Source organism: Puma concolor, chromosome A2, assembly GCF_028749965.1.
Source record: "Puma concolor isolate L17-30 chromosome A2, mPumCon1.1.hap2, whole genome shotgun sequence".
Classification (NCBI taxonomy): Eukaryota; Metazoa; Chordata; class Mammalia; order Carnivora; family Felidae; genus Puma; species Puma concolor.
Genome location: NC_141668.1, coordinates 120,459,552 through 120,472,526, shown reverse-complemented (window position 1 = coordinate 120,472,526; position 12,975 = coordinate 120,459,552). Strand labels below are relative to the sequence as shown.

The window sequence follows — 12,975 nt, the reverse complement described above, 5'->3', positions numbered from 1 at the left end:
CTACTGAAACACTTCTCTCTTTTCAATTGCCTACCTGTGTCAGGGTGGATATTTTTCATATGCTTCAACCAAAGCAACACATAGCAACAGTTTAAATGCAGAAGCTGATATGAAAGTCAAGATGTTCTCTATTAAGCAAGACATCAGAGATTTGCAAAAATAAAAAAGAATGCCCTTTTCTCTCTAAATTTTTTAAATCAGACTTCCTGGGGTGCCTGGGTGGCTCAGTCGGTTGAGCGTCCGACTTCGGCTCAGGTCATGATCTTACAGTTTGTGGGTCAAGCCCCGCATCAGGCTCTGTGCTGACAGCTTGCTCAGAGCCTGCAGCCTGCTTCAGATTCTGTGTCTCCTTCTCTCTCTCTGCCCCTCCCCAGCTCATGCCCTGTCTCTGTCTCTCAAAAACAAATAAATGTTAAAAAAAATTTTTTTTAAATATATATATAAATTAATTAATTAAATAAAAAATAAAATCAGACTTCCCGAGAAATAATTTACACACAATAAAATTCGTGAATTTGAAATGAACAATTTAATTTGATGCAAAAAAACCTGTAGTCGCGTAACTACCAATGCACTCATGAAATAGAAGACTTAAATCACCCAAAAGAGTTCCTTCCTGATCCCCTTTTCCCCCACCCACAGGAGCTGGCAGTACCAATATGCTTTCTGTTACTAATTTTTGCCTTTCTAGAACTTTATATAAATGTTCATTCAAGATGCTACCCTTTTAATTTCGCTTTTGTTGTAGCACAATGTTGTTGACATTCCCCCCATGTGGCTTCGTATGTCAAGGGTTAATTCTTTTTTATTGTTAAGTACTGTTCCATTGTATATGGATATATCATAATGTGTTTATGGATATTTAGGTTGTTTTCAGTTTAGGATAATATGAATAAGCTGCTATAGCATTTGTCCATAATACTCTTGAAATTGTTTAATACAATTCATGGATTTTGTTTTTTGGAAATTATATCTCAATAAACCTGACTTCCTATCTCTGTGTGGATATATGCTTTCATTTCTCTTGGATAAATAGTTAGGAGTAGAATGACTGGGTTGTATGGAGGTATATAACCTTAAAACAAACTGCTAAACTGTTTACCTAAGTGGTTGTATCATTTTGCTTTCTCACCAGCAATGCATAAGATTTCCATTTGCTCCACATCCTGGCCAGGAGTTTGGTATTACCCTTTTTTTTTTTTTCCCCCTGCCATTAAAATAAGTATATAGTATTATTTCATTTAAAATTATATCTTCCTGGGGTGCTTAGGTGGCTCAGTCAGTTAAGCATCTGACTTTGGCTCAGGTCATGATCTCAGTTTGTGGGCTTGAGCCCCACATCGGACTCTGTGCTGACAGCTGGGAGCCTGTGGCCTGCTTTGGATTCTGTGTCTCCCTCACTCTCTGCCCCTTCCCGCTCACATTCTGTATCTCTCTCTCTCAAAAATAAATGTTAAAAAAAATTTTTTTTTAATTATACTTTCCTAAAGACTAATGACTAATAAGATTAACCTATATTTTCATGTGGTTACTTGACACTTAAATATTTATTTCGCTGCAGAATGTTTCAGTCTTTTACCGTTTAAAAAAAAAAAAAATATATATATATATATGGCATATGCCTTATTATTGAAGAGTTCTTTACATAATATAGATACTAGTATTTTGTCAAATATAAATTTTACAGTATTTTCTCACAATCTGTGGCTTGAGTTTTCATTTTCATATTTGCCTTTTAAAGAGTAAACACTAAATTCTACTGAAATATAACTTATATTTCCTTTTACCTTTTTCTTTCACAATTCATACTATTTGTGAAAGATGATAATGTCAACTGTGACTATAAAGTTTTATTTATTTCATTCAAATCTGTATACTACTCTTATTCCTTCACACTGTTGACGACCTACAGTACAATAAAAAATGTGAGAAAGAACATATCTACCTTGCTCCCAACAGAAGAAAAGTATTTAATATTTCATCATTAAATATGATGTTAGTTGTAGGTTTCTTATAGATATTCTTTACCAGATTGAAGAAATTCTATTTTGGTAAGAGTTTTTATATTAATGGGTGTTCAATTTTGTCAAACACTTATTCTGCATCTATTTTGAGAACCATATAGTGTTTTTTTAGTCACTTAATACAGTGAATTACAATGATTAATTTTCTAAAATTAAACCAATCTTGCACTGTTAGGATAAATCCCACTTGGTTATGATGCATTATCTTGTATATGTATTGCCAGATGTAATTTACTAAAATTTTGTTAAGGATTTTTGCATCCATGTTCAATGAGGAATATTGGTCAGAACTTTTTTTTTTAATGTTTATTTATTTTTGAGAAAGAGACAGAGACAGAGCACGAACGGGGAAGGAGCAGAGAGAGAGAAGGAGGCACAGAATCTGAAGCAGGCTCCAGGCTCTGAGCCGTCAGCACAGAGTCCGACAGGGGGCTCGAATTCACGGACCATGAGATCATGACCTGAGCCGAAGTTGGACACTTAACCGACTGAGCCACCAAGGTGCCCCATGAACTTTTATTATACCATCTTTGGTTTTTAGTTTCATGGAAACTTCAGCCTCATAAAATGGGGTAAGAAGTATTCCTTCCATTTCAATTTTCTAGCAGAATATGTCTAAAACTGATTATTATTTCCTTCCTTATATATTTCATAGAATTCACCAGTGACCCCACTTGGACCTGGGATTTCTTCAGGAATTGCAAATTCAATTTGTCTATTATTTCTTCTTAAATAAAGTTTAGTAATTTGTGTCTTTCAAGGGAGTTGTCCATTTCATGTATTTTTTTTTTAATTTTTTTTTCAACGTTTTTTTATTTATTTTTGGGACAGAGAGAGGCAGAGCACGAACAGGGGAGGGGCAGAGAGAGAGGGAGACACAGAATCGGAAGCAGGCTCCAGGCTCCGAGCCATCAGCCCAGAGCCTGACGCGGGGCTCGAACTCACGGACCGCGAGATCGTGACCTGGCTGAAGTCGGACGCTTAACCGACTGTGCCACCCAGGCGCCCCATTTCATGTATTTTTTAAAAAATAGATACAGAGATTTATTTTAGGGCTAAATGCATTAACTTAACATGACATGCCTAGTAAAGATACAAATTTCTATTGTATGTAAACTTTTTTTTAGATATTAAATAGGGAGCAATAGTTATATCTTTTCTGGCATAATTGTTAGATATTATCTTTTTAATGGTTTAAATTACTTTCTCTCCAAGCAAATTTGCTGGTTTCCTTATTTTTACAGGCCTTATTTTTAGCAATTCAGTGGTCACTTGATATTCTCTATCCTCTGCCTCAAGAAAAATCACGTTGGCTTCCCAAATATTAAGGAAGCTCCTATCACACTTATCTAACAACAGAAAAACATTGACTTTTGTTGTTCAGTCTAAGGTCCATGAATATTCTAGGCTCCTTTTCCTACTCTGGTAAGGCACAGGCCATCACACCTGTATCTAATGCCTGTGTACTGCGTCTCTCCTCCCAAACAGATCACTCCCGTACCTAGACATTCAAAGCTTAAGAAGGAAGGGGAAAAAAGAAAAAGAAAAAGAAAAAGAAAAAATCCTCTTAGCACAACTAAAACACATCATGTGTGGAATATCATTCCATATTTATTAACTACCTTTTGCCAGGTACTTAAATTTAAATTTAAACTAAAAAACAACCAACCAAAAATAACAGCTACCAAACTGACAAAACGTGAATGTGCTAGCCCCGGAAAAGATACATACAAAAGCCTAATAAGGAAAAGGAAGTAAGCTGGAAGTTGGTAACAACTGATAAAGTGAAAACTATTTTTGGCACAAATTTGCAAGTTACAGAAGTGCTGAAATTCTTCACAGAAGTGTTGCAGTGAGTGGCCTGAGGACAGGATGGAAAGTCAGGAATGTTTCCATTTTAACTCCATTTTATTTTCACAGAGATGTTTTGAGAGCAGCTAATTAATATTCACAAAGTACTTAGTGATAAGCTCAAAGAAGAATGTTAGAAATCAAAAAACAGGCACAAGAAAGGTCACGGAGTAAACAACTAAAATTCAGTTAAGTAATATAGAAGAAAAGTTTACATAAAACATTACTGTAAAAACTTATTTTAAAAAGTTACTTAAAATTACTTAAGATTAACCTGAAACCCAACTTCTCTATAAATAAAGAAAATGCCACACAACTTACGATATTTACTGTGAATTTCATCTATTTCCTTTTCTGTTTGGTCCTTTGTAAAAACCATTATCTAAAATAATCCAAAAGATCTTAATTAAAAATTCAGAAAGTGACAAAAACTGGAGTACTACAAACTTTAAAATAGGGGAAAATAATCTCTTATCTCTGTTTCATATAAACCTAGGAAGAATAACTCCTGTGTACCTCCTTTGAATATCATAATTAGTATACCTTTACTCATTACTGTTTTCTCATCTGTAGAAAATGCAACACTAATATTCATATTAACACTAACATGAAGAATTAATACAATGATCAATTAAATTTCCCACTTTTGGTATTTAATTTTTCACCTTCATTAACACAACAGTAACACGTGAAACTACAAGACTGAAGAAGTATTTAGCAGATCATTAATAAGGCAGATTTTGTTGTTTGACTTCTCCCTTTTCCAACCTAACCTCTCCAAGTCTACTGGAAAGGTAATAAATAAAGAAAATATAACACTCAATATGTTAAATTTCTACTTCCACTTTTGAAAATCTTAGACTTAAGAGATCAGAAATCTACTTACATGACTCATTACAGTTTCCATCTTACAGTTAGCACACAGGTAATAATAAAATCAATGAAAATCTCATTTTTTTTCTACTATCTGATTATAAACTTACTTCCCTAAGGTCGGTGCTTTCCTTACAAACACATTACCGATGGTCTAGGAAAAAAGTCTACTTGGGAGAGCCCATAACACTTCCTCCAGTGTCATAGGACACAATGACTATTTTCTTCTTTGGTATCCTTTCCTCAAGTTTTGGACCATCAAGCTAGAGGAAGGCAATAGTGAAGAATTTTAGGTGTCTGATTCCCTCAACAAGCTTAATAGATACTCAGTCCTCATTAAGTCTTACAATTACTTAATTTCTCCATCAGCATAATCACAGAATTACAGAATGCCAAGCTGAAGGGGGATATCTTAGAGATCATATAGTTTAACCCCCGAGTTTTACAGACAAAGATCCTAAGGGCCACAGATGTTAAAGAGCTTATCAAATGCAACCAGCAGAGGAAGGACTTATATCAAGGCCACCAGATGTACAGGCATATGCTTTTTCCACAGGACTATAATTCATTAATAAACTCCACTTTGGATTGTACTTAGCCCTAGAAGACTCCTAACTGTGATAGAATTTTGTGCTCAAAATCAGCTGCAAGAAAATCATAATACACTAAATGGAAATGTGTTCCAGGACATTTCCTACTTAACAGATTTAATTTTACTGGGCATTCAATTTTTCTGTCCATCATTTCTACCCAATGAAATAGACCATCAACATACGCTTTCGTTGAGTTTACTAGCTTCAAGACGCATCCTAGTCTTCTCCATGTTTTCAATTTCTTGAACTATTTCAGCAGCTGTTAAAATAAGGACATACAGGCAGTGTTAATTACATGGTTTTGATCATTGTACAACCCTAAAGCTAGATGATGGGAATGTGTGAACTACCTGTTCACACTACCTGTTGTTAATTTTCCTCTAAGTCCAAAGTTATTGCAAAATAAAAGATTAAAAAGGAGTAAAACACTGAACTCTTACACATGTAGAACAATTTAAGACATAACTGTAAGAGTACAGTAAAGTCATTTTGCTCTTTCCTTTAAAAATATAGGTATAAATAGCAGTCCCAATGGAATATGAAAATTAATTTGTTAGTGGAATCCAATTCTTAGCAGATATCTATTCAAACTCCAATGTACTAAATATAAATTTACATTTTTAGACTCAGAGCATTAAGAGCCATGGAGCAATATGAAAAGGTCTAACATACATGGAACAGAAATCCCAAAAGAAGAAGAAAGGGAAGAGAAAAATATTTGAAGATCTAATGGCCAGAATTTGCCAAATATAATAAAAGACATCAAACCACAAAGGCAAGAAACTCAAAGAATATTAAGCAGAATGCAAAAACAAAACAAAACAAAAATACAACAATGTATATAACACAGACACACAGAGAAAATCTGCGTGAGCCAGAGAAAAAGAGTATATTACATAAAGAAAAATCAAGCATTATATCATGGCTTCTCATTAGAAACTATTCAAGCCAGGGGCGACTGAGTGGCTCAGTGAGTTAAGCATCCGACTTTGGCTCAGGTCATGATCTCGCGGTTCATGAGTTCGAGCCCTGAGTCAGGCTCTGTGCTGACAGCTCAGAGCCTGGAGCCTGCTTCGGATTCTGTATCTCCTTCTCTCTCTGCCCCTTCCATGCTCATGCTCTGTCTCTCTCTCTCAATAATAAATAAATGTCAAAAAAAATTTTTTAAAAAGAAAGAAACTATTCAAGCCAGAAGACAATGGAGTGATGAATTAAAAGTATGGGGGAAAAAACCATGCCAATCCAGAATTCTATACCAATGGAAGTATTTTTCAAAAGTGAAGGAGAATAAAGATTTTCTGAGACTAACAAAAACTGAGAGACTATGTTATTAGCAGACTTGTACTATAAAAAGTGTTAAAAGAAGTTCTTCAAGCAGAAGAAATATCAAACTAGAAACTTCTCTCTTCCTAGAAGAGAAAATGAAGAGTGATAGAAATGGTTAAAATGAAGGTAAATACAAATATTTTTCTTATTTTTAACTATTGTAAAAGGTAACTGACCATTCAAAACAACAACATATTGTGTTAATACCATAGGTAAAAGTACAAAACTCATGACAACAACAACACAAAGAATTAGGGATTTAAGGTATACTGTTGTAAGGTTCTTACACTGTAAGTGAAGCAGTACATCATTTGAAAGTAAACTGTAACTAACAGGTGCTTATTACAAATCCTACGTCAACCACTAAAACTTTTGGGAAAAAAAGGTAAAATAAGCCCAAAGTAGAAATAAAATGTATTAATAAAAAATACTCAACCCAAAAGAGAGCAAATAAATGGAATAAAAAGCAGAAGGAACAAGCAGAAAATAACGCCAACTGCAACAATAAGTACATTAAGTGTAAGTGATTTAAAAGCATCAATAAGAGATACAGAATGTAGACTCGATTAAAACAAGCAAGACCAAACTATATGCTTTCAGCAAAGAACCCATTTTATTTATTGTGAGAGAGAGAGAACACAGGCATGCATGCAAGCGGATAAGGGGCAGATAAAGAGGGACAGAGAGAACCCTGCACTGCCAGTGAGGAGCCCGGTGCTGGAGCTCGAACCCACAGACCATGAAATTATGACCTGAGATGAAATCAACAGTCAGACATTTAACCAGCTGAGCCACCCAGATGCCCCAGAATGCATTTTAAATAAAAGACATAGATAGGTCCAAGATAAAGGAATGGAAAGAGATGTATCATGTAAATACTAAAGGGAAGAAACTTGCAATAGCTATATTAAAAAGGCACAACAGACTTCAGAATAATGAATGTTATCAGGGATAAAGAGGGAAATTGTATAATGATAAAAGACTCAATTCAATAAGAAAACCTAACAATCTTAAATGTGTCTGCACCTAGAACAGAAATTAAAAATACATGAATGAGAACTTGCAGTTCCAAAGAAGATGGACTAGACTCATTTCTCTTCTGATTTCTCATACTCTCCCTCAGTAATTATCACTAAAACCCTTGAATGTAAGGTAACAAGTATAAGAGAACTCTGAAGGGTAGAAGGAGAAAGATGGACTGGCTAAGGGCTTCAGAAGTTAAGGGACAACATGATGGTGAGTTCTTTGGGCTTCCTTTTTATCTTCTGTAAATCCCAGACTGGACTCTGGTGACTCTGGTGAAGCCTGCAACCCAGAACACACACACACACACACACACACACACACACACACACACACACACACACACCCAAGAAACCATTTTTCTAGCAAAGGACTATGAAAGGAGGAGACCAAAAAACTTTATGACAATATCTGACCTACTCCAGCTAAACACTGCTGATGCTTCCTGCCCACTACAGTACAATCAGAAAGTTAAGTGTGGAGTATGGATTCCACCCCCCTTCTCCCCCAGCAGTAACAGCAGCACTGGGAAAGGCTTTCCTCTCCCAGCAACACAGGGCCAGTGCAGACCAAATGAGAAACCTAGACCTCAGCCAGCAGTAGCAGATAGGACCCTTACCCTCTAACTAGTGATTGGAGCAAGGATCTCAAAGAGACAAAACCTGGAGAACAGTATCCTTTAAACCTGCACAGGAAATCCTAAATACATTCTTGGCCAACTCACATGTGAAATATTCTAAAAATTAATTTTAGAGGCCAAAAGGTTTGGGAAGTGGAGCACAGTATGAAACACCAGATTCTCAGAGGGCCCTTTAGGTAGTAATTAAAGGAAGCAGACCAGGACAACGCTGCAAGGGCTCTGAAAACTACACTGTCATTAGAACCATGGTCCACAGAAGTAGGTCCGGATCTGCATGTTAAACGTAAACAGGGTGCCTGTTAAAGGAGAATATTTTTAAAAGAACTAGAATCTCCTATTATAGTCAAAATGTCTAGGACACAATAAAAACACTTGTCAACTAAGCAGCAGGAAAATCATAACTTCAATGAGAAAAGACACTCAACAGATACTAACACTGAGATGACTCCAATCATGAAACTATCTGGTAAGAATTTTAAAGGTACCATCATACAAATGCTTCAACAAGTAATCAGGAGCTCTCTTGAAACAAAAGAAAACAAACCTGCTACTGTATGTAATATTTTTATGACAGCCAGTGGTCCATTATAAAAATTTATCTTCTTAGTTTAAATGTTACATTTAAGTTATTAATTTCTTATACTTGCAAGGGACAACTAAAAAACAACAATTAGAAACAAAGGAAAACAAATGAACCCTACTGTATTTCAGTAAAACACCAAGCCACACACTGAAGAAAGATAAAAAGGAAATTATGAACACAATATCTGACTACATACCCTCAGTCTGGGAAATGGAGGCGGGGAAAGCAACTGTGGGGAGAGAGAACTAAAAAATATTCTGAATTCTTTCTTATAGGTAGGTCTGTTTTGCAGTGGTGTAGTAGTACAGATGAAGCAATTCTGAAACTATTTTAGATGTACTACAGAATTGGGACAAATTACTAAATGTGCTGATGCTATTGAAGGGAGGATTCTTCTTGTGGAAAAAAAATGGGAAGTATAAATATGGACAGAGAAAGGTATAGAACTCTGTGGGGTTGGACTGCAATCAGTATGCTCTCATGATTTCTAATGTATATAAGTATAAATGGATTTACATTTATATATACACATACAGTATACAGGCACATAAGCATGTCATGTATATGTACATACCCATGTATGCACATCTATATGCATGCATGTATTCCTGAGCTCAATCTGCTACAAGAACCTAGAAGCAAAGGCACCAGTAGCAACGTGGAAGGAGTGACGTTAGAAAATCATCATTTTGCAACTATCACAGAAAAGATTAGTTCATATAAAAATTACCTAAGAATAGTAATGTAGGGGTGAAATTTTAATGAGGTATAGGATATTTACATGGTGTTAAAGTGTCTCTACAGATATCCAATTAGTAGCAAGGGGAAAACTATATAATCTCCCAGTATCGAGGGAGAAACTGAGAAGATGATTAAACCAGCCATCACAAATGAGAGGCACAAAGATGTCAAACACCCTGGATGTGATATCCTGACAAGGGACAAAAAACATCACATATATAGTACTCTGGCCAGGAATGCACAGCCTTGATGTAATTATAAGGATACATCACACAAAGCCAAAGTGAGAAATACTCTGTTTTGGGGGGGGAAAACAACAACAACAAAGCCTGTATTCTTTGCCAATGTCATAAAAGACAAAGACAGACTGAGGAATTGTTCTAGATAGAAAGAGACGGAAAAGATGGCACAACTAAATGCAGTATGTGATCCAAAACCGCACCATGTACTAGAAGAAAAAAAAAAAAAGATATCTATTAGCAATCATTACTGGGTCCACTGCTGAAAATAGAACAGAGATGATAGAATGGATAAAAGTATTGTTAACAAAGTTAAATTTACTGAAATTAATAGCTGTAATTTCATAATAAAAGAGAATATCCTTTGTCTTAGGAAATACATAGTTAAGTACTTAGTGGTAAAGAATCAAGATTATACAACTTATTCTTAGATGGTTTAAGGAAAAAATAGAAGTATATAAGTATGTTACACACATGTATTTTTATACAGAGAGAGAGTAATAGCAATTCATAAAGGAAATAAGGCAAAATGATGATAGATGATTCCATATAAAGGGTACAGATGTTTTTTTTATGATAATTATTTCCAAATAAAGTAGTTTTAACTACTTTACAAACACAAAATTAAAGCTTTTTCGAGGAACCTAAGTGGCTCAGTCAGTTAAGCGTCCACCCCTTGCTTTTGGCTCAGGTCAGGATCTCATGGTTCATGAGATCAAGTCCCAAGTTTGACTCCACACTGACAGCACAGAGCCTGCTTGGAATTTTCTCTCTCCCTCTCTGCCCCTCCCCCACCTACACTTTTTGTCTCTCTCAAAATAAAAAAATAAACTTAAAAAAAAGGCTTTTTCACACAAAAGCTGAAAAGAATTTGTAACTAGCACATCTGCACTCTTTACAAGACATATTAAATAGTTTTTCAGGCCAAAAGAAAATGACATCAGATGGAAACCTTGATCTAAGCAAGGAGATGAAAAATACTGGAAATAGTAATGTGTAGGCACATATAGACTTTCTTTTTCATTTTTATTTTCTTTAAAAGAAAATTGACAATTTAAAAAAAAGAGTAAAAAGGAATTATCGAGGTTGTAACACATATAGAAGAAAAATCTATGACAATAATGAAACGAAAGATGGAAGTCATAAGATACTTCTATGTTCTACATGAAGTAGTTAGTATATTATTGGAAGGGAGACAGTGATAAGCTTAAGATACATATGGTAAGCACTAGAATAATCACTAAAAGAAAGTAAACAGATATACCTAATAACCAAATGAGGAAACAGAAAACTAAAAAATACTCAATCCAAAAAAAGGAAGACAAAACAAAGAATGAGTAGGACAAGTAGAAAAGAAAAGCAAGATGACAGCCTTGAACTCAACCTAATAGGTTAAATGAAATGAAAATGGTTTAAGCCCTATAACTTAATGGTCTATCTTGTCAAATTACATTTTAAAAGCAAATCCAGGGGCACCTGGGTGGCTCAGTCAGTCAAGCATCCGACTCTTGATTTCGGCTCAGGTCATGAGATCTCACCATTCATGAGATCAAGCCCCATGTGAGGCTCTGCGCTGACAGTGCGGAACCTTCCTGGGATTCTCTCTCTCCCTTTCTCTCTGTCCCTTTTCTTCTCATGCTCTTGCTCATTCTTTCTCTGTCTCTCAAAATAAATAAATAAACTTGAAGAAAAAAGGAAATCAAAACCATATACCGCTTTCAAAGAAGTTTAAATATAATAACACAATGGGTTTAAAGAGAAGAAGAGTGAAGTAAGATAGAGTGGCTATATTCATTCATACCAGATAAAGTAGATTTTGAGACGAAGAATATTACCAGAGACAAAGACAAACATTTCATAATAATAAGTAGTAGTAGGTCAACTTATCTAGAAGACATAACAATACTAAATGCACATACACTTAATTATTGAGATTCAAAATATAAGGAAAACTGAAATTATTGAAAGGAAAAATGGAAAATCTATAAATATAGTTGGAGATTTCAATAATCCTTTCAGGAATTGATAGCACCAGCGAATATAGAATCAGCAAGGATGCAGAAGAACTGAATGTTACTATCAAGCAAGTTTACGGAACATTTAAGGAAAAAAAAAAAAGCAAAATATTCAAGTGTTTATGGAACATTTACCAGGAAATCCTAATGCTGAGTTATAAAACAAGTCTCAGTAAATGTAAACGGTCTGAAATGATACAGAACTGGTTAAATAGAATCAAAGTAAAATGAATAATAAAAGATTTCTGGGAAATGCCCATATATTTGGAAATTGGAAATACTTCTATATAACCCACTATTCAAAGAAGAAATGGCAACAAAGATTAGAAAATATTTTAGGAGGACCTGGGTGGCTCAGTGAGTTACGCGTCCAACTTGGGCTCAGATCACGATCTCGCAGTTTGTGAGTTTGAGCCCCGCACCAGGCTCTGTGCTGACAACTCAGAGCCTGGAGCCTGCTTCAGATTCTGTGTCTCCCCCTCTCTCTGCCCCTCCCCTGCTCATGCTCTGTCTCTCTCTGTCTCTCAATAATAAATAAACGCGAAAAAACTTTTTAAAAAAAGAAAGAAAATATTTTAACTGAATGCAACATTTGTGGGTGTAAGTAAAATAGTACTTATAGGAAAATTTTGAAAGAAGAACAATCTGAAATAATTATCTAAGCTTCCACCATAATAAGCTACAGAGATAAGACCAAATTAAACCTAAAGTAATTAGAAAGAAGAAAATAATGATAGGAGGAAAATTCAATAGAATGGAAAATACGCAATAAGTTGAGGAAAAAAAATGAAACTGAAAGCCAGTTCTTTGGAAAAATCCATAAAATTGATATCTTATAGGTAAACCCAATCAAGGGAAAAAAGAGAGAAGACACATTTCTAGTATCAAAAACAAAAGACAGTACATTACCACAGATCCCACAGACATTAAAAGGCAATGAAAGAAATATTCTTAAAAAAAATGCTGACAGCAAATTGTAAATTCAAGAACTTAGATGAAATGGACACAGTCCTTGCTAAAGATAAAAGGTTGCTTTAATATTCAAAAATCAACATAATACAAATCAA

General features: G+C 35.0%; 1 protein-coding gene across 4 annotated transcripts in view; it reads right to left on the bottom strand.

Moving 5' to 3' along the window:
- RAD18 (RAD18 E3 ubiquitin protein ligase) overlaps positions 1–12,975 on the bottom strand; it is a 113,373-nt gene that overhangs the window by 55,331 nt on the left and 45,067 nt on the right. For all 4 annotated transcript variants that reach the window (XR_015248266.1, XM_086697531.1, XM_086697532.1 and 1 more), the window contains exons 8-9: positions 5,524–5,600; positions 4,197–4,257 (exon numbers count right to left, since the gene is read on the bottom strand). Coding sequence is in view for 3 of the 4 variants with exons in the window: in XM_086697531.1 (XP_086553657.1) it covers positions 4,197–4,257; positions 5,524–5,600 (138 nt within the window). In the remaining variant the exon portion in view is untranslated. The remainder of the gene's footprint in view (positions 1–4,196; positions 4,258–5,523; positions 5,601–12,975) is intronic.